Source organism: Mustela nigripes, chromosome 1 (genome assembly GCF_022355385.1).
Source record: "Mustela nigripes isolate SB6536 chromosome 1, MUSNIG.SB6536, whole genome shotgun sequence".
In the NCBI taxonomy this organism is placed as follows: Eukaryota; Metazoa; Chordata; class Mammalia; order Carnivora; family Mustelidae; genus Mustela; species Mustela nigripes.
Window position 1 is genome coordinate 111,758,443 of NC_081557.1, and position 22,969 is coordinate 111,781,411.

General features: G+C 36.1%; 1 protein-coding gene across 2 annotated transcripts in view; it reads left to right on the forward strand.

Moving 5' to 3' along the window:
* PPP2R2A (protein phosphatase 2 regulatory subunit Balpha) overlaps positions 1-22,494 on the forward strand; it is an 89,660-nt gene extending 67,166 nt beyond the window's left edge. For both annotated transcript variants that reach the window (XM_059372035.1, XM_059372043.1), the window contains exons 4-10: positions 5,337-5,502; positions 11,778-11,890; positions 13,042-13,219; positions 14,647-14,811; positions 15,746-15,915; positions 18,658-18,749; positions 21,768-22,494. In XM_059372035.1, coding sequence (XP_059228018.1) covers positions 5,337-5,502; positions 11,778-11,890; positions 13,042-13,219; positions 14,647-14,811; positions 15,746-15,915; positions 18,658-18,749; positions 21,768-22,047 — 1,164 coding nt within the window. In that variant the 3' untranslated portion in view covers positions 22,048-22,494. The remainder of the gene's footprint in view (positions 1-5,336; positions 5,503-11,777; positions 11,891-13,041; positions 13,220-14,646; positions 14,812-15,745; positions 15,916-18,657; positions 18,750-21,767) is intronic.
* The last annotated feature ends 475 nt before the right edge of the window (positions 22,495-22,969 follow it).

Below are 22,969 nucleotides of genomic sequence, written 5' to 3' on the forward strand. Positions count from 1 at the left end.
ACATCTAGGTCAAGAAAGATGGACCACCTGGGTGGTTCAGTTGGTTAAGTGTCCAGCTTGTGATTTTGGCTCAGGTCATGATCTCATGGGTTGTGAGATTGAGCCCCAAGTGGAACTCTGTGCTCAGTGGGGAGTCTGAGATTCTCTCTCCCTCTGCCCTTCCACCCGCTCACCTGTGTGTGCTCTCTCTTCGTCTCTCTCTCTCTCTCTGAAAGAAATACATAAATCTTTTAAAAAAAAGAAATAGAACTTCCTGCCCTTCTTCATAGCCCTTCTCATTCCCCTTCTACTGATTTCTTCTTCCTCCCCCTAAAAACCTATTTATAATCCTGTCTTCTAACACTTAGTTTAATCTATAGTTTTAGAACTTTCTATAAATAGAATCTGGCAGTAAGTGTTGGGTCTGGCCTTTTGTCTCAGTATTACCTTTGTATAGAAATAATTTTCTCTCATTCATTGCTGTATAATTTCTTTTGTATTGCTTTATTACAGTTTATCCATTATGTTGTAGAGTGTACATTTTGGTTGTTTCAGTTTGTGGCTATTAAATGCAGCTGTGAATACTCCTGATTATGTTTTTTAGTAATATAATCATGCATAAAATTATGTCATGGGGTAGACAGAAGAGTAAGAAGTGGTTCTTCCAGTCTTATTTTCATGAACAATATATGAAAATTATGGCTGTTCCACATCTTTGCCAATGCTTCATTATTGTCAGTCTTTTTAAAATTTAAAATATTTTTGGAGGTTTTAAGTATATCATACTGTAATTTTAATTAAAATTTGTTGGAAGAATTTTTCACTCTGTGTCTTACCTTTTCCCTTTCCTCAGTGGTGGATTTTGATAAATAGACATTATTAGTAGAATAACACAGTACAGTATCAATGATTTCCTTGAGCTTACTGCTTTTTCTGCCTTGCATCAGAAATACTTCTCTACACCAAGGTCCAGGAAGACATATGTGCCAGATCTTTTAGACGTGTGCTTGTCTATTATGGTAGTTACTTGCTCCATGTGACTATTTAAATTCTGATTAGTTAAAATTAAGTTTCATGTTCATTTCCTTAGTCACAGTAACCACATTTCATAAAACAACATGTGGTTAGTGGCAACCATATCGGACAGCACAGATACAGACTTCCTGCTACAGAAAGCTGTATTGGGCATTGTTATCCTAGAACCTGATTATTGAGCATTTATATTTGTATTTTTTTTTAAAGATTTTATTTATTTATTTGACAGAGATCACAAGTAGGCGGGGAGAGGCAGGCAGAGAGAGAGGAAGGGAAGCAGGCTCCCTGCCGAGCAGAGAGGCCAATGCGGGGCTCTATCCCAGGATCCTGGGATCATGACCCGAGCTGAAGGCAGAGACTTTAACCCACTGAACCACCCTGGCGCCCCTATATTTGTATTTCTGATTCACCTGGAATCAATTTATAAGACTGGTTTGGGGTAGCAGGGGTCGAGGTTCATTTTCCTTCCTTCCTTTCTTTCTTTCTTTTTATTTTTTTTTTTTTAAGATTTTATTTATTTATTTGACAGAAGAGAGATCACAAGTAGGCAGAGAGAGGGGGAAGCAGGCCTCCTGCTGAGCAGAGAGCCCGATGCAGAGCTCCATCCCAGGACCCTGAGATCATGACCTGAGCAGAAGGCAGAGGCTTTAACCCACTAAGCCACCCAGGCGACCCGAGGTTTATTTTCTTACATATGAATAGCAAATTAACCAAAACCATTTAATGGTAAGACCATCCTGGTTCATCAGTGCTACTTTGTTGTAATTCAGGGCTATTTCTGGGCCTTTTATTCTCTTCCATTGGTTTATTTGTCAATACTGTGTGAGTACCACGCAGTATGTCATTACTTTGTTTTAAAACTTGGTCATGATATAGTATCTTTTATATATTTATGTATTTTGTTTGTTGAAATGTGTGATTTCATTTTTTTTGTACTGTGTGTTTTCAGTATATAGGAAAAATACTGTATCTCACATCTCATTCAATATCCTCTTGTTTTAAATGAAGAGCTATGTTTTCAAGATATGTACCTCTAACCCATTTCTTCTGATTTCTGCACTGTACTCTAATTACTGGGTTAATTCCAACCTCCTTTACCATACCAGCACCAGCTTTTATTCTTTTTGGTCATCTATTGAATGCGTGTTATGCCAGGCACTATTACATGTATTGAAGGATAAAGCACTTCTAAATTTATTTTATTTATTTTCATATATAAAAATATTTTATTTAACTGTATATATAATTCTATAAAGAGATTGGTTAAGAACGTAAGTTCTCAGAGATTGTAACAAGCTACGATAAAGGGAGTTGCAAACAGCTATGCAAGAAAACACAAATATACAGCATTTCTACAATGTGTTGATTCTCTATGTAGAATTTTTAAAACAAAAAAGCATTCTGTGATGCATTTTGGGGGGGGGACAGTGTTAAGAACAGGGAAATTATATTTCCTTTTCTTCATATTTTGTTCACGGTACTTCGTGTGTACTTCCTCACTGTCATGATCATTACAATAATACAAACGCATCCCTCTCCTAGTTTTAGGCAGAATCTGATTGCTCACTTAAGGCAAAAGCTCACAACTCTCTGCAGTCTCCATTTATGCATCTCTTTTATGGCTGCTGCCTTTTGTTACTGCTGCTGTCATTTTTGCTGCTGTTCTTTGTTCTTGTTGATTTGTCTTTAAAAATTCTTTCACTGTAATTTTAGTGGAATTTCAGGGGTGTGGATGCTAATATATGAGCCCAGGCTGGTATTTTTAACCTTGTAGACATAACTTTCATTTTTTTTTTTTCTGTTGAAAAGCAACAGTGCTTCTTAAAATCCATTAAGACTGCTAATCACCTCCATGGTTTTGTTTTCTATTCTGTAATAGATCATGTTTAGACCCCTGTAGTAATTATTGAGTCTTTAGGATGATGATGTTTTTTTCTTTAATTTTTTAGAAGATATGTTCATATGTTTGTGCTTTTCTTACTTTTATGTTGTGACCTATATAGATACAGTTTTTACATATAGAACTATATGTGCTTGCCATTAGTTCTTTATATTGCTTACCTAAGTTATGTGGACCTTAGTTTCTACTTTAAAGTTTCACTTACATAAGTTACTTGAAAGTAGAGATGCTGTGTTTTTCAATCTTCATACTTCTAGAACCTGATGTGTACATAGTACCATAGTTTCTTGTTTAAATTCAAAACATAGCATTTATGCTAAAAATCAAATTGCTATTTTAGTTTTTTTTGGAGAATAACATGACAAACTATTTATATACATATAATGTATTATTTGTTTCAGGGGTACAGGTCTGTCATTCTTCAGTCTTACACAATACACAGTGCTTACCACAACACATAGCCTCCCCAGTGTCCATTACCAAGTCACCCCATCCTTCTTACCACCTCCACTTCAGCAACCCTCCATTTGTTTCCTGAGAGTAAAAGTCTCTTATGTTTGTCTCCCTGTCTGGTTTTTGTGTTGTTTCATTTTTTCCTCTTGTCCCCTATGATCCTCTGTCTTGTGTATCAGGTTCTACACATCATTGAGATCATATGATTGTCTTTCTCTGATTGACTTATCTCACTTAGCATAATACCCTCTAGTTCCAGCCACATAGTTGCAAATGGCAAGATGTCACATTTTTTGATGGCTGTGTAATATTCCCTTGTGTATATATATCCCATCTTCTTTATTCATTTATCTATCGATGGACATACATGTGGACTCTTTCCATAGTTTGACTATTCTGGACATTGCTGATATAAACACTGGGGCGCATTGGATTACTACATTTGTATCTTTGGGGTAAATACCCACCCAGTGATGCGATTGCTGGGTCATTTTCAACATTTTTAAGGAACCTCCATATTGTTTTCCAGAGTGACTGCACCAGCTTGCATTCCCACAAGCAGTGTGAGAGAGGTTTCCCCTTCCTCTGCATTCTTACCAACATCTGCATGACAAACCTTTTAAAACAGCAGTTTTCCATAGAAGGCTTATGGAATTTCTCTAAATTAGTATTAGCATATATATATTTAATAGATAGGGTTATTTGATTTGGTGTGTAAGTATGATAATGAGACTAAGGTTCGAATCTGCAGTGTGGATTATGTTTTATGGTATCCCCTACATTCTTTATATTGGCCAACTCAATAATTGATATTGCTATCAGAGGGTTCAAATATAACTAGGATTATGAATGACAATCCAGATAATCAAACTACTGGGAAAAAAAAAAACCCAAAACATGATTTTAAGATGATGATTCAATAAGGTTTTCTTTCTATATGGAGAACAGTAACTAATGAGCCATTCTTATAATCAGGTAATCGTAAACATTTCACTTGATAAATTCACTTTTACTTTAAAGTAATTGACTGTCAGTAATATCTTTCCGTTATAAACTGTTTTCCCATAGGTTCTTAGAACTAGACTTTTAATGTTTTTGATGGAAAGATTTTTAGTTATGTGGTAATAGGTTGAAAAGATGAAATTCTTTCATGGTTCTGATTTTCACTTTTGCAAAGGTATTAGGGTTAACTGAAGAAGTTCACAAGTAGTCTCTATCCAATAGCTTAAACTGTATTCACTCACACTGATAACTAAATGAAAGAAATCAGTGTGTGCTAGGCTCATAAGAAGGCAGACTTAAGGAGGGGAAACAATTGTTGATGGGTTTGTGGAATGAGGTTCGTTGGGTAATGCTGAATGTGAGTTACTCTTTAGTGAGTAACAGAGCTCTGTAACAGTGGTCTTGGGGTGGGAAGTCAGGGTCAGATAATGACATTACATTGCTGAGAGCTCTTGAGAATTTTTCAGCAGTGAAATGACTTAAAGGCAGGCATGAGAAAGGAAGACGAGGACAATACATCATAATAAATAACTGATTGACCCTAAAGTGGGTGGAGAAAGAGTGCTGTGGCCAGCTGATTCTGCTTATCTTACTTAATCTTCCCTTTTTATTAATTTTATTTAATCTTACCTTTTCAGATGTGCTCCCTTATTAAGGATGCTTAGATTTTTTTTTTAATAGTTCTCTACTGTGTGTTAATGGCAATTAATAATCAAATGATCATATTTTAATGTCACTTTTCCTATTGAATGGGCTTAATTGTTATTAGGCTTTATTAAGCTTTTCCCTTTTTGAGGGGAGCTGTTTTACTTATTCCTTGAAGGCCTTAAATATAAAAAACAATATAATTGTATTTAAGATGCAAGTAATTAACCAGCATTTTACAAGGTCTGTAGGAAATTGATTGCATGTTTATTTTTTGAAATATTTTTCAACAATGGTCCAAATATTTTTGTTTCCATTTTAGAACAAAATCCAGTCTCATAGCAGAGGAGAATATAATGTTTACAGCACCTTTCAGAGCCATGAACCAGAGTTTGACTACTTGAAAAGTTTAGAAATAGAAGAAAAGATCAACAAAATTAGGTGGTTACCCCAGAAAAATGCTGCTCAGTTTTTATTGTCTACCAATGGTAAGTGTTAATTTTTTTCCTTTTTATGCCCACTATCTACATATGTCCTGTAGGATACTTAGCCCTTTACAAAGAGGAATAGGTGTTCGGAGATTTCCGCAAATAGACACTTGGAAATATGTCTTCCCTATAGGGAATGTATAAATTCTTCTTTTTTGTCTTCCATTTTTAAATTCTCTTCTTAGTTTTTAAATTCCACAAAAAGGTCCTCAGGTGTCTGTTTTCTTATATATTTTCTTATAATTTTCCACTATAGACTGTGCATACATAGTCTGTAGTGGGAAAAAAAAAGGGACTTGATCATTGGATTTTAGATCAGGTATGGCTTGTCCCAGCTTGGCTTACAAGCCTTGGAGAGGTTATAGCACTTGAGTTACACTTTCCTTGTCAGCAAACTGGAGATGGTAATATCTGTGTAGTAGTATTGTTATGGGTAGTAAATAAAATTCCTGGTATGCGTAGTAAGTTCTCATAAATGTTAAAGTGTGCCTAAACTCTCCAAAGAATATCTCAAACTATAAATATAAAATACTTCGTCAAAGGATGGTTTCCATTCCAGGATACTTGGCAGAGGAGCACCCTTCCTACTTTATCCATTGTACAGTAAGGATACAAACTGGAATCTGCATTCTGCCTTCTTCCTAACAAACCCAAGGTTGGGAGAAGATTTCTTCTTAGTCTGCTCAGGAAAAGTTATCAAATAAGAGAATACCAGAATTTAAAGTACTTCATGACAAGTTGAAGAACATTTCTTTTTTAAGATTTTATTTATTCATGAGAGACAGGGAAGGGAGAAGCAGGCTTCCTGTGGAGGGAAGCTGGATGCCAGCCTCAGTCCCAAGCCCCTGGGATCATGACCTGAACCACACAGGCACCTTCTTTTTGTTCTTCGAAATTTTTTTCTTCTGGGTTTTTGTGACTTGGTTAATTCTCTGGGGCTTGGGTCTGAAGATAACTGTTAGAGTGATTGAGGGGGACTTTTAGGTTCTGGTTAGCCATTGTCTGTAATAAAAGTTTAAATTAAAACTTTATTGAGGCTGATATATAAGGCACTGTTAATGAAATCAGATTTTAATACTTGGTAGACCTTACTTACCATTCTTTACCATTTGCTGATTATAAACTCGGGAAACTTCTGGGGTGACATGGTGGAAAATGCAAAGTGCCCCTTTCATCCTGTTTAGGCCTCATCACCCACTTTTTCAAGTTCTTAAAAGTGTATTCCTTAACACAGTGTCATTAGCTAACACCTCAAGTTTACTTCCTCTTAGATGTCCGTCTTGTTTTTCTGATGGTCAAATTTCTCCCCAGCCAGTCCACCAAAACCCTCTACCCCCTCTCTTCTCATATCACTGTATTTGCCTCTTTTCTCCTTACTAAAAGAAAAATAAATGATTTAAAGCTTAGGACTTAGAGCATTATAGATGGAGGAATTGTGTTTATTCCTATTGTATGTTGGCTTCTAATCTTCGTTCAGTTTTCATTTATATGGTAAACTGAGCTGTTTCAAGTAGCACTTCAGATACTTTTATGTGCTTTTATTGAGCACATAAAATCATAATCTAATCATTATATGGTTTCTACTTTTGGAAATAAATGCCCCCAGTAAGTGTGATGGGAAATAGATAATTCATAATTCTTAATTTTTGCAGTTCATTTCTTATGGCATAAATTACTTTCCTTTTTATAAAGGGAAATATTTAAAATATAGGCTGAACAAGGATAAGGGAGCCCTATGTACCCATCAGGCAGCTTCAGCAGGTCTGAGTTCATAACCAGTTGTTTTTTCAGATACTTCCACTTCCCCTCCTTCTCAGTATTGTTCGGAAACAAATCCCATTTCAGTTCATTTATGGATTAAGTCTTAATTGCCTTTTAACTTCTCTGTTGATACTCAAATTTGTCTTCCATGCAGGTTTCCACGTGCTCTCTGATTTGAAATACACAAGGCAGTGTTTAGCCAGACAAGCTTTTCTAGTCAGTAAGCTCTTCAAAGGCTCAGTGGAGGGAGAGGTCACTGGGAATTCCAGTGGTTGGGTCTCAAGTATCTGACTCTATGTAATAATTTTCTCTAGACGGAAACAGCAGTCTCTCCCCAATATGTTTACCATGTAAATTTTGAGTCCTTGATTAATAATACAAATTATTTTAAAGGGCACTGCACAAGGCATTGTAGGTTCCTGTCTTTTGTTGTTACTGTTAAGGAATAGTTAAAAAAAATACATTTATTTGGGGCTGTGTAATTTTTTATTTATTTTATTTTATTTTATTTTATTTTATTTTAGCTAGAAAATAGAGCCCATTTTGGAAGCATGAAACCAGTGTGGGAATGTTACAGACGTCTGTGTCTGGATGTGGTGGGATGGGGAAAGGATGGAAGGACTAAAGCTTAAGCAGTATCTGGAAAGCTTTATTGTTAAAGAAGACAGAAATGATCATGGGAGAATGTCAGCAGCGCTTAAATCTAAGTAATAATTTTTATATTATTTGGTATAGTTGTCTCTGTGAGATTGAGCAAAATAATACCTCTCCCCCACATATAACAGCAGGCCTTTCCACTCATAAAAGATGAACTCCTGGGGGAGATTGATGGAAAACAGAACTAAACATATCACCTGTGATTGACCGAAAGTAATCTTTCTTTCTTTTGTCTTTGCTTTGGCTTTCCACGGTCATCATAAACTGTCCCATGTCTCCCAAATCGGTTTTACTTAAATAACTTCATAGTTTTAGTTCATTTAATGTTTCTTCAGGTGGATGTACTCTTTCTCTTTCATCTCCTTTTGCTTTCTCTGAGTTCTCTTCAACTCTTCCTCATTCCAGTAATGTCCACCTCTAACCTGTTGACCGTGGGTCTTGTATATATGAGTAATAAAAAGTTTACGAGTAAAGTGTATTTTAACAGCTTGTTGTTAAGAATCTTTTTAATCATAAATAATCATAAAGCTGCATTCCCACAAAGGAAACATGGTAGCGTGGTCTTCCCTGTCCCAATCCTCTTGTTATGGTGAGACCAACACTGGGGCTTATGGACTTTAGGAACCCTCTTTACATGTTAGGGTTTTTTTTTTTAAAGGTTTATTTGTGTGAGAGAGAGAGAAAAAGAGCATGAGCGGGGGGAGGGGCAAAGGACGGGGGAGAAGCAGACTACCATCTGCTGAGCAAGAAACCCTACTCAGGACTCACTAAAGGGTGGATCCCAAGACCCCCGCATCATGACCTGATTAAAAGGCAGATGCTCAACTGACTGAGCCACCCAGGTGCCCTTACTTGTTAGTATTGGCACTTCAGGGAAACACCATAGAGCGGTGGTTCTTAACCTTTTGGAAATGACAGATTTGAGGAATCCAGTAATCACCTTATAGAAAAATATGTATATTTGCATAATTTTTCATGTAGTCTTATGGAGTTTGATTATTGTCACATTCCTCCAATAGGCCAAAAACTACAGCTAAAAAAGTCACTACTACAGAGTTTAAGAATTTGGTTTTTAAAAAAAATTGTTACACGTATTAAAATATTTTATTTCTGACCTGCCTTGTTCCCAAGCATTGTGCTGAAATTGTATAGTACTTTTCTATCCTGTTCATGTTATTAAATTTTTTTTTTTTTTTAAAGGTTTTATCCATTTATTTGACAGACCGAGATCACCAGTAGGCAGAGAGGCAGGCAGAGAGAGAGGAAGAAGCAGGCTCCGTGCCAAGCAGAGAGCCCGATGCGGGGGCCCAATCCCAGGACCCTGGGATCATGACCTGAGCCAAAGCAGAGGTTTTAACCCACTGAGCCACCCAGGCGCCCCTATGTTACTAAATTTTTTAAACCCTTTTTTTTTTCCCTCCCTTTTTAAAGATTTTATTTGACAAAGAGCACACAAGCAGGGGCAGGGGCAGAGGGAGTAGCAGGCTTTCCACTGAGAAGGATCCTGATGCAGCGCTCAATCCCAGGACCCTGGATCATGACCTTAGCCAAAGGCAGATGCTTAACCAGTTGAGCCACCCAGACTCCCCAATTTAACCTCTTAAGTGACAACTATTTTGGTAATACGTTTTAAAAATCTTTTTACCCATTTTTTCATGATTTAAAAAAAAATTTTTTTCTTCCTAAAACACTATTAGGAACCATAAACTAACTACATCTTATTTGAAAAGTTTGGTAAGTATATTGTGATTTCTTTATCTGGATCTTTGGTAAGGATGATGAATTTGGACAGGCTATCAGACAGTTTCGGAGATTGGGTAAGGAGAAGCTTTTCATCCTTATTTTTAGATAATTACACCGAAAATTAAGAGTTTAAGCTTGACTTACTACATTTGGGGACAAGTAGAATATCCTAAAATACATAAATCTTTACCTAGACATACCACATAGAAAACACATGACTAAACACATCTAAAACACATCTAAACCCTAGATTACTAGGGTTTAGATAAAATAGATTACAAGTTAGTAAAGTTAGCAGTGTTTTTCTTCTTATAGTACTTCATCCTTGCAAAGGGTGTCCACAGGGTTGGCTAGCACCCTCTTCACTACCAGGCAGAGAGAGGTGGTAGGCTTAGAGGAGTCCTGTACCTCTGTGTGAGACAATGTATTAGAAAGTGCCTCTATACACTACTTTTTTTTTTAATTGTCCCCTTTGGATTATAAAAGGACCATTAAGAATGTGATACTTTTATATGAATGCAATTCGAAGATTATAACCAAAATATTAAACATGCACAAGTCCGTAATGATTTAAATAAACAGTTAGTTGAATAAATAAATAAGCCGGGAGAGGAGATGCTTCTTATAGGAGAATTTCAAATTTATGAATGGATGCTCCTCACAGGGACTGTAACTTAATTGTTCCTTTAAGTGTGGACTTGACTTCAGATATTCATTGCCAGAGACTAGAGTATGACAAGGGGGAAATTAACTCTAAAATGGAGAAACCTGGCAGATACTGCTTTAACCAAGTGAACAGAGCTATCATCTCCAGTGGGGAAGTCATGTTAATACTTTGTATACCTTCACTGCACCTCTGGTATTCTTCCTAAAAACCAGTGATCCCAGTCTGATCATGGGAAAACAGCAGACATACTGCATCGCTCTTCTGAGAACTGTCAGGATGATGAAAACTAAGGAAAGTCTGAGTAATTGTTAAAGGCAGAGAGACTAGGGAAACTTGACAAATAAATACAGTGTTACTTGGATCCTGGAACAGAAAGGGCTGTTAGGAGAAAACCTGGTGCATTCTGAGTAAAGTCTAGAGTTTAGTTAGTGGTAACATACAATGTTAATTTCTTAATTTTAACAAATATACCATGGTTGCTTAAGATGTTGACATTAGAAGAATTGGGTAAAGGGTAGAATGGAAACACTTTGGACAATTTTGCAACTTTACTGTAAGTCAAAATTTACTCCAAAATAAGCGTTTATTTAAAAAATACTATTTTAAAAAATAAAAATACTATTTAATATATTCTTGATACTAGGAATTTTGTCTTAAAGAACTTGGGACACAGCTTTTAATTGGTCATTTTTTTTTCAGACCCAATACAACAGGGAAAGATAGATTCAAACAGAGGCATCCAGTCTTTGAAGGAATTTGTGGGGTCTTTGGTAGGATCTGTTAGAAATCCTAGGAGATAAAGGAAATGGATACTCCTTTATCCTTATTATTCTAGATGATAGGCTATAGAAATAACTCCGTTCTTCTTAAAAAAAAAAAGTGTATGTGTATATATGTGTTTGTATTTATAGACATGTAGGTGCTTAAACACACAAACACAACACCCTCTTCCAGGATTAATTAGTTTTAAAGGACAAGGACATGGCTGTGACTTGACTTAAATACCAAGTGGTATTTTGAGGGGCACCTGGGTGACTCATTCGGTTCATTGTCTGCTCTGAGGCCATGATCCCAAGGTCCTGGGATTAAGCCCAATGTCAGGCCTCTGCTCAGTGGGGAGCTTGTTTCTCTCTGCCTGCTGCTCTGCCTGCTTTTGCTCTCTCTTTCTCTCAAATAAATAAATAAATACAATCTTTCTTAAAAAAAAAATGGTACCTTGAGTGCCACTAATGTATAGTTTGTCATTTCTGTATTGTAGTTCTATGTATATGTGTCTTTATTCGCCAGGTAATAGGAAATTTGTTTTTTTATTAAGTCATATAAGAGATTGTATTCTTGGGATCTTTTCAGGTGACGTATGAAATAGTGTGTTTGAATATACCTTAAAATGTTTTCCTTCTATTAGCAGTATTCTTTTTTTGAGGACTTTTTTCATTTTTCTCTCCAGATAAAACAATAAAATTATGGAAAATCAGTGAAAGGGACAAAAGACCAGAAGGGTATAACTTGAAAGAGGAAGATGGAAGGTATAGAGATCCTACTACAGTTACTACACTACGAGTAAGTACTTAAGAAAAAATGATGGTAACTCTGATAGTGTTCTGTATTCATACTATATATTCTAGATCCTAAACAGAACTTGAATAGGATTAACGATGATTTGCCCCCTCCCAAAAAGTTTATAACCAGATAGAACATTAAAAATTCCTGTTTTGGGGCGCCTGGGTGGCTCAGTGGTTAGGCCTCTGCCTTCAGCTCAGGTCATGATCTCAGGGACCTGGGATCGAGTCCCGCGTTGGGCTCTCTGCTCGGCGGAGAGCCTGCTTCCTCCTCTCTCTCTCTGCCTACTTGTGATCTCTGTCAAATAAATAAATACAATTTAAAAAAATTTCCTGTTTTATTTTATTTCATTTTATTTATTTATTTATTTATTTTTAAAAGATTTTATTTATTTATTTGATTGAGAGACAGTGAGAAAGAGCATGAGCGAGGAGAAGGTCAGAGGGAGAAGCAGACTCCCCGTGGAGCTGGGAGCCTGATGCGGGACTCGATCCCGGGACTCCGGGATCATGACCTGAGCCGAAGGCAGTTGTCCAACCAACTGAGCCACTCAGGCGTCCCCCAAATTCCTGTTTTAAATAACTGTCCCACATAAAGGTCTGTCTGTGCCAGGGGGTGACCCAGGACCCTATGTGTTTTATACAATACCACACTGTTTTTTGCCCTTACGGTTTGAATGTCAGCTATTCTGACCTTAAGTATCAAGATTAATTTGCTTTGGCGATAAGAGAGTAGGTAAAAATGGACCAGATACTCTAGTTCAAGCTAAGAAATACTAAGAATTAGATGTTCTGAGCTAATTTCCTCTTAGCCAGTCCAAACCAGAAACATCTTGCTTTGCAAGTCTCCAGCAGAAGATTGGAACTAGAAACCCCATCAAAGTCTAATAATACTGCTATCTATAAAAGAAGGTAAATTAACCAAATTATTTCTTTTTCTTCTCATTTCAACACTTTAAAGATCAACATCAGTTGCTTTATAAAGCTAAATCTGTGTAATATTACACTATATAAACTACTGTACTACACTGTTATACTATATTATACTATAGTGTTCCCTCAAAAACTAGGATAAAGAACTGAGCCTTAAGTGTGCCATTGTAAATAGTGAGCATTTTGTAATGACTGTTTTTCATGTGTCTTTATTGACAGGTGCCAGTCTTTAGGCCCATGGACCTAATGGTTGAGGCCAGTCCACGAAGAATATTTGCCAATGCTCATACATATCACATCAACTCAATTTCTATTAATAGTGATTATGAAACATATTTATCTGCAGACGATTTACGGATTAATCTTTGGCATCTGGAGATTACAGACAGGAGTTTCAGTATCCGTTTGGTTTCTTTTTTTGGTGTTTGGTAAAGAAGACATGTTGTGCCCCATACTAGATTTATTTTCATCTCTCCGTGTATTTTTATTTCTTCTTTTTAAAAGTAGCTTCTTACTTTATAACACTTTTTCTTTGTGTTTAAGTGATTAAATAGTGGGGGAAGTTCTTTGATAAAGACCATGATATATTGATTAAAAAATAGGATTCTTAGAATTTTAAGTACTATTATACTAAGTTTAGTACTTAGTACTAAATACTTGCTATAATACTACTATGTATATTAAATACAGTTTCACCTATAAAAAGTCTTTTTAATGGTTGAGTTTTTAATAAAACAAATTTGTAGAGTATTATCTGTAATTATAAAAATATTCTTAGTAAGGTCGGCTAAAGAAATTCTTAGAAGTCATCGTGGTATAAAGGCAATAGAAATTCTTCAGACGCCACTTTCGTTGTTTATATTATCCGAGATTTTTCTGTACATGTACAAGTGTGTGATACAGACATATCTGGCATACACAGTATACTGTATACATATAAACCTAGGATTGTTTATAAATATATTTAAGTATCTTTTTTTTAAAGGTCTTGTTACATGTAGTTATTGCTGCTAGTGTTAATGTAGTATTTTTTAAATAGACATCATCTGAAAAATCAGCACTTTACTGTAGTTCTTATTCTGCCCATAGTATATAAAAGAGCCTGTTTCCCTTCACCATTACCAGTCTAGTTAGTGAAAAGTCCTATTTATCAACTATTTATATTTCTTTTTGTTCTCATTTTTTCATTGAATTTATATACTTACTGGGGGTTTTGTTTGTTTTTAAAGCACTTTTTAAAAGATTTTATTTATTGATTTGAGAGAGAGTAAGAGAGAGTATGAGCGAGGAGAAGGTCAGAGGGAGAAGCAGACTCCCCGTGGAGCTGCGAACCCGATGCCGGACTCGATCCCGGGACTCCGGGATCATGACCTGAGCCGAAGGCAGTCGTCCAACCAACTGAGCCACCTAGGCGTCCCTTAAAGCACTTTTTAAAATATTAAGTGAATCAGCTCCTTTGTGTTGCAGATAGGTTCCCTTTTTTACCCCCTTGAGGTTTTTTGCTTTTCATTTGTTTAGAATTTACACTGAGTCCTGTTAATATAGGAAGATAAACTTAATCAGTCTTTTCCTTATGGCTTCTGGGATTTGTATCATACTCAAAAAAAGAGGCTCATCTACATTCTAACATGGTTTCTTCTAAGATTTTTTTCCTGAAGCATTAGAAATTATTATCCCTCTGCTATTTGTACTCCTATAAGGAGTAGAATGCAATTCAAAATTAATACTTGTGGTTAAGTTTATGAATTAATTTCAAACTTGAGAAATGTAAAATTATATTTGCCCTTTATTCTAAGTGGAAATTCCTTAATAAATGCTATCCAGATATTGTGGATATCAAGCCTGCCAATATGGAAGAGCTAACAGAAGTGATTACAGCAGCAGAATTCCATCCAAACAGCTGCAACACGTTTGTATACAGCAGCAGTAAAGGAACTATTCGGTTATGTGACATGAGGGCCTCTGCTCTCTGTGATAGGCATTCTAAACGTAAGTGTTTTCTGTCTTTTTTTTCAAATGGCAACATTTTCTGCTTTTTGAAAGTGGCATCAGGCATAGTGACTACATTTACATGGGTTTACAGATCTGAAAACCTGTGTGCCCAGGGCCTCCTGTACCCTTTGGTAATAAACTGCCTGACCACGTGAGGCATTATAGGTCATTCTACTGGAAGACCATAAAAGGCTCTCTTGGGAGCATGTCCTAGTGGACATACTTATAAATGGAATGTGATTTTGGGAGAACTTGGGGCTGGGCTCTCTAACTCTTAAGTAGAGTTGGTTTTGTTTTTTTTTCCTTTCCCCCTTGCCTCCCTTTTCTCTTTTCCTCCTGCTCTCCCTTTGTTGCTTTCTGTTTTGAGCTTTCTAGGAAGATTTTTCTGAGAAGAGATTTCCTTGGTTTAAAAAAAGTTTGAAAAAACACTGGGTTAAAAAAATTAAGGGGTTGCATTATTATTGTCTTCATGTTGTTAAGTGTTTTTAAAACTTGTAAAAATGGGTACATGCCTGTTACCAAAATACCTGGCCGCTTAAAAAAAAAAATCTGGTATAAATACAGATGGTGTGTTCCCATGTGGTGAACATACAGGCAAAGTTATGGAGGTATATGCAGAACCTACAGACCTGGTGTACTTTCAAGTCAGAAGTCCTGGCTATTCTGGTTCTGCTAAATCAGCTATAGGACCCTGGGAAGATACTATATACTTTTATATCTTCAATATCAATGTTAAGTCATTTCCCTTAAGAGACTTTCAGGGAAGGTTATGTTCTTATAGTCAGAGAGATGTTTTTCAGTTCTGCAGTAGCCTGTCATCTCTAGCTCACTCTTAGGAAGTTTGTGAATGGTTGTCTCAGCAAGTGTTTTGTCCAAGCCAGAATATTCTACAAATTGCTCTTTAAAAAAAATTTTTTTTGCTTGTTTTTAGTGTTTGAAGAACCTGAAGATCCCAGTAACAGGTCTTTTTTTTCTGAAATCATCTCCTCTATTTCTGATGTAAAATTCAGCCATAGTGGTCGATATATGATGACTAGAGACTATTTGTCAGTCAAAATTTGGGACTTAAATATGGAAAACAGGCCTGTGGAAACATACCAGGTATTTGCAGTTTTTTCTTTCAATTAGCATATACCCTAAGTAATTACACCCATTTACTCTAAGTCTTCATAGAAAAGGATTTTGTACTATGTGTTAATCCCAATACAGCATGGTGGACCCTTAGGCGTTTTCCTTCAGAGATTCATAAGTATGTTGCTTTTCCATATGTTAATTTTATGTATACTTTTATAGAGGTTGTGTTGTCTGTCCAGTTCAAGTGTGGTTTTGCTACCAGTTTGGTTCACTGTTGACACCATTTTCCCACACTGCTGTCTGCATTTAAAGTGAGGAGGAAGAGTACTCTAATAAGGTCTAGGTGGGGAAGAGGATTGCGGAGAATGGCCCATCTTGGTTGGAGTATGTGCAGTTGTAGTTGAACTAGAGCTTAACTTTGGCATGCCCAGTCAAATAGACTACATTCTACCTTTTGGCAGATGACTTTTGTCTTAGGCTAAAGGAGAACGGCTCGAAAGCCCAGTGTACAGCTGTCTGTTGTAGGATATTAGTTCTGGGTTCTCTTGTCAGTCAGCCACCATTGATCCCCTATCCTTTTCTTCTGGAGAAGAGAATAAAGACATGGACAGCCGGGGACAGGAATGGGGGGCAAGCAGAAACCTGGGGTAAACCCTAGACTGCAATATAGAAGACACTTACCACTGTTTTAAGAATACAGAATTTGTAAATGGTACCTTCTTTATGTTGTGTGTTTTCTATAAAATTAAAATGATGTTTCTCAAGCCTTTTACTCCTCTTTTACAAACATAAACTACTATAAAGATTCTTCCTTAATGGTATTTGAAATTTTAAAGGAAATGCTATGTTGAAACAAAGGCAAAGAGATACATACTGCTTTGTTTTCAGTTACATTTGTGTAACTTCCAAGATTGTGATCTATCTCCTGGTGTTTCTCACTACTACCACCACCACCCCCGGTTGCCATTGAGAATAAAATTGATTCGGATCTTAATTTCATATTCTTAAAATTGTTTGGTGGGAAACCCTGTAGGTGGATTCTAAAACTTTGCTGAACTGTTATGATTAACCTAATCTGCAGTTTTTCTGCCTATGCTGAATTGGATTAGTGATTCAGAGTAGAGTTACGTTTTATACTCAACGTATGCAGATTTAGCTGTTGTTGAATTTATATAAGCATCTTCCTGAGCTGTGTGTGACTAAAGGGTATTTTGATCTTACTGATTTTTTTGCCTTCTATCCTGACCCCTCCCTGAGTTGCAGTTCCTCATAGTTAACAAATTTGCACGTAATGTTGCATAGACTTGACTTGACTTGACTTGGCCTGAATCATTCGATTATACTTAAAAGTTGAAATGGACACTTAAAATGATTTTAGGTTGCTTTATAACGAACAGGGAATTCTAAGCATTTGGAAGGTACCTACTCTTTTTTCTATCATTAATTCTTTTTTAAGGCTCTTTCTAAGTAAAAAGGGTTAGTGAGATCGAGACAACCCCTTCCCTCCCACCCCATCACAACAAAAGCTTTGGAACTTTCCTCCTTTGTAATTTAACAGTGTTAATATTGAAATGCATAATTTCTCAGAGTACATTTTAAATACCAAATTTATTTATTTTTTGGTTTATCCCCTTGTGAAATCCTAGTGAATTATACTTCAAAAAAGAGGTACATTTTCGTTAGTTTTTGATATTCTGTGAGGAATATCGGTGATAAGATTTTTTCAGTGATGCATGCTTTGAGTAACTGTATACAGTTGATCTTTGAACAACATCATTTGAATCGTGTTGGTCCATTTTATTCTTGGATATTTCGTCTATAAAAACAGTAGAGTACTGCAAATGTATATTCCTTGTGATTTGCTGAATAACATTTTCTTTCCTCTAGCCTACTTTCTTATAAGAATGCAGTACATAATACATACTACAGACATAAAATGTGTGTTAACTTTGTTATCAGTAAGTCCTCCCCAGCCAACAGTGGACTTAGTAGTTAAGTTTTGGGGAGTCAAAAGGTGTATGTGAATTATTTTTTTTAAGACCTATTTATTTGAGAGAGGGTGAGAGTGCAAAATGGAGGGGCACGGGGAAGGGGGAAGATAATCTGAAGTAGACTCCACCCTGAGCATGGAGCCTGACATGGGGTTCAGTCTGAAGACACCAAAATCATGACCTGAGCCAAAACAAGAGTGGGATGCATTTTTGACTGTGCAGGGTGATTAACACCCCTAATCCTCAAGATGCTCAATGGTCAGTTATAATTGCATAGCATGTACACTTTAATGATAATGTAGTCTTCAGTTATTTATGCCCAAAAATGATATTTAAAAAGGAAGTAAAACACAATATTGAATATTTTTTTAATCAGCAGTTAATGGACTGAAAAAAACAGGTGTTAACATATTCAGCTATCGATATAATAGTCTTTACATACTCTATTATTTGCACCATTTTCAAATGTATTTTAGCCTAAATATTTTAGTCCATCTTGTAAAGAGTTCATGTGTCATGCCCCAAAGGGTATTTTTCTTTGTCCTACAGTAGAAAAATGTGTGTTCATGGAAGGGAGCTCATTTGTTTGTGAAAAGGATAAAACGCCTTTATTGTTTGTTACTAAGAGAGTTGAGTTTTAGTAAGATTACAGAGTATGTATGTGTGTCTTTATATTCCTTTAAAAAAATAAGGACTTGTTTAAATATTTTTCTAATATCAATTAGCAGATCTTGAAGTTAAGTATATCTATAATAATATATTTATATTTAAAACCCAGGTTCATGAATACCTCAGAAGTAAACTTTGTTCACTGTATGAAAATGACTGCATATTTGATAAATTTGAATGTTGTTGGAATGGATCTGACAGGTAATTGATTTTAATTTGAACTTCTCATTCAAATTGGCCTTTTATTGGAGGAAAAGAAATGTTGTTTCACTTCTAGTATGATTGACATAAATTACAAATCCTTACTTCATTTTTCCTTCAGTTTGCTTGAAATAAATTCAGTAATCTTGTAGCAGTAATAGCAAATAAAAATTAAACTTTGTCTCATTAGTAAATATGAAAATACACAAAAAACGTAGTTATCTTAAATTATGATTTAAACATCTTTAAATACTCCTTTTTATGAACCAGAGCAGTGAAATCTTTGACATGACAACTGTTAAAATGGTGAAATTTCACTTTGGTGGTTCATCTATGAAACTTTTGAGAAATATTTAGGCAATAGATATTTCATTTGGAATATTAAACACCAGTTTTTTCCAGCTATCTCATCAGTATCTCATAGAAGTGGAATTACCATATGTCATTTTAACTATATTACCTTGCGTAATTAGGGTTTTTATAATCTACAACTTTGCCACAGTGTATGTTTCATTTTTACTGTATCATTAAAATGTGTAGTACCATTATTTCCAAGGACAAATAAGTCTTCATCTTTCAGTTTTTCCTTATCAATACTTATTTCCCATTTATTGTGTTCCAGTAGAACAGAAAACATTAGAAAAGACTGTTTTGGAATTACTTAAACTTGCCTTCATGATCATTAGATGTACTTGAACAGTTTAATCAGTGAACATTCAAGTATCATGGTGTTCTGTGTTATAGAGGATGCTAGAATTTGGATCACATATGTTTGGTGTGATGTTTAATATTACCTTCATCTGAATGTAACATGACACCCAGAAATAGGCTGGCCACAGTAAACCTAGACTCAGAACAAGCAAGGTTTGCCTTTGAATTTCACTGCTTAACCCTAAGCCATCAAGAAGGAAGAAGGAAAGGGAAGAGAGAAAGGAGAAATTTGCAGACAGCAAGAAAAAGAAGATACTGATACACTAGGATCTGATGACACTGCTGCACCAGCTCTTCTCACATTGATGAAACATATTGGGCCGGTTTTAAGTTAGGTTCCATTATAAAAAAGAAATTTTTGTTTTCCCTTACTGTTTAAAAACTTGTTTTGAAATAATTTCAAACTGGGGGAAAATTGGTAAGAGTGACACAGTTTTATTTAGCCCTTACTCAGGGTCTCCTGTTACTGTTTGCTGTGTCAGTCTCTTCCTTTATATCTGTCTCTGTAAAGACACGCAAATAGATATACATACTTTATTTGTGAACCAATAACATGGTGGCCCATTGCTCTTGAACTTTTTATGAGCATTTTCTAAAGGATAAGAGTCTCTTCTACATTGTGATAGGGCAGTCATATAAAGCAAAACAGTTCCCGTGGCACAGTCCTCCCATCAAATCCACAGAGCCTATTAAAATTTCACCAGCCCTCTTGGCCATGTCCTTCCTAGCAGAGAAGAAAATCCAGTCAAATATGCAGTCCCAAAGAATATATAACATTTAGTTGTCTTGTTCTCCTTTAATCTGGAATAGTAGTTCTTCATGTTTTCCTTGTCTACTGCCACTTTGGCATTTTGAAAAACAGGCCAATGATTTTATAGAACGTTTTTTAATCTGAGTGTTACCTAATGTTTTCTCATAATTTGATTCAGGTTATACATTTTGGGCAGGTATACCATAGAAATGCTGACCTACCAAAACCTTTTAAAATTTACAAAGAGCCTAGGTGTCCTAATTATTAAAATCTCACAAATTTAGATAATATGGGGGTACCAATCCAAATACATAATTCATTTTAAAAGAGAGTTTATTACCCTCAGGTATGTGCACCAATTTGAGTTTGATTAAAATGTTGTCAAGTGTCCTTTGGAGGACTTAGATTACTGAAGAGATGATAATCATTTCTATTTCATATATGACCTGTATAATGTATAATACATGTAAATACTTATTTTCAAGCTTTACTTTAAACAGTTTCTTGATATTCTGTAATCTTACTTACAAAAATAATTTAAACCATGTGGAAGAACATGGTATGTAATAGTAGCACCAGACCCTTTCTAAATTATTAGTTTCAGATTTGGGAGGTTTTGCTTGTTGGTGCTTAAACTTAGCAAACATTGAGCAGTGATGGATGGAAAGTCAAACTGACAGAGGTACCCTGGGTAAGGTTAAAATTTGGCAACGATTAAGCAGATCCTGTAAAAATATTTGTCCTCAGAAAAAGTGCTTTAAAGGTATTTAATGCAATAGGTAAAATGACTTCCTGTGAAGAAAAAAATTTATATTCTACTCTTAATAGTCACAGAATAAGGTTTTTGTTTGTTTTTTAAGAGAGAGAGAGAGCGCACATACAAGCAGGAGAAGCTGCAGGAAGAGGGAGAAGCAGGCTCCCTGCTGAGCAAGGAGCCTGATACAGGGCTCTGTCCCAGCCCCTTGGGATCATGACCTGAGCTGAAGGCAGACGCTTAATGGACTGAGCCACCCAGGCGTCCCAGATATCTTAAAAGCATTCATAAGATAGCATTTTCCCAGTCAGACAACATTCTGGGAGCAAATTCTTTAGTTTATAATTTAAATCACAAAGTAATGCATTGGTTTCTTATGAATAGCTATATACCATGAATTTTGAAGGGTTTTAGAACCTGTGATCCCACAGTTGGTATTTGAAGAAGCTACCAGTTTGGTTAATCACAAAACCTGTAGTTGCAAAAATATATTCAGCAGAGATTATTTCAGTACTACTAAGAAGCTACTTTCGAAAATATTTTCAACTTGGGTGATAGTTTTGGTAGTCCTGAAAAGGAGCTATTAATAGAAATCCAAGCTAACTACCAGTAACTAGTACCAGACTAGTACTAGTTTATTTGAATAATTGGTGCTTGGGTTGGTGTCAGCAACCCTCTCCCCAAATCCAGATCAGCTTGAAGTAGCTATTTCCTATGCGGTAATAGGCTAGGTTCCATCACTGAATCATTTTACTGGAAATAAACTTTTGTTCACTTACTTGCATCCTGTTTGCTTTTGCAGTGTTGTCATGACTGGATCTTACAATAATTTCTTCAGAATGTTTGACAGGAACACAAAGCGAGACATAACCCTAGAAGCATCACGGGAAAACAACAAACCTCGCACAGTTCTGAAACCACGAAAAGTCTGTGCAAGTGGCAAGCGAAAGAAAGATGAAATAAGTGTTGACAGCTTAGACTTCAACAAGAAAATCCTTCATACAGCCTGGCACCCCAAGGAAAATATCATTGCTGTAGCTACTACAAACAATCTGTATATATTTCAAGACAAAGTGAATTAGGGTTGGCATTCCCAGCAGAAGAGCCCACTTCCTGCTTAGTTGAGATAGTTGAATCTAGCATTCGTACCTAAAAAAGAGAGCGGTCCATTGTGGCGCCCCTTTCCAGTGTTTGACAATGTGCCATTCGACAACACATTTTTTATAGCTACATGGAGAAATCTCTGTGGATTCATCACTGTGGTGTTCTCCATGTCTGCTAGCCATGTAGGTAAGGGTAGGGCACTTTTAATTTAAATGACTTCTTGCACCATCTTGCCTAATGGACTAGATTGGACTGTATCAACATTGATTTACTCCACTTTTTATGCCTTCCATTGTGATGACGTCAAACACAGTGAAAGCCTTCAGTCATGCTTATGGGATTTAATTGTGTATCCTCATTACTGTATCATTTGTGGGGTACACCCCTCCCCTTTTTTAAATTAAATACAGCTCATTCTTACTGTGGCTTGTAGCATTCCTCCTCTTCTGGCCTCCTGGACTCTTCCCCTCCATCTCTTTTACCCTTGCCCCCTCCACCCAGTCTTGGTGGTGGTATATCAAAAAAAGAAAGAACGAAAGCACACAATATGAGTCAGCTTGGGGTCAGTGGTAAAGGGGGTATATGTTGCGAACAAATGTTTTAATAACAGTTGGCTGTAATCACTCCTTGCCGTGTCTGGCACCGAAAATAAGGAAAAAAATACTACTACTGAATAAAAGTGACAAAGAATGGAGAATCTGGTTTTCTTTTTTCTTTTTAATCTACCTCTTTAAGCCAGTATTTTGTGTCATTACTTTTGGGCGCAGTGAAATGAAATGAGTTTCCATTGTTTAATTGGTATTTTTGTTAATGATCTTTAACAAGTGTTCTTTTACATGGAGAAGGAGAGGTCTTGGTTCTGTATGAACAAGTTATGAATATATATTGGTATTACTAAGG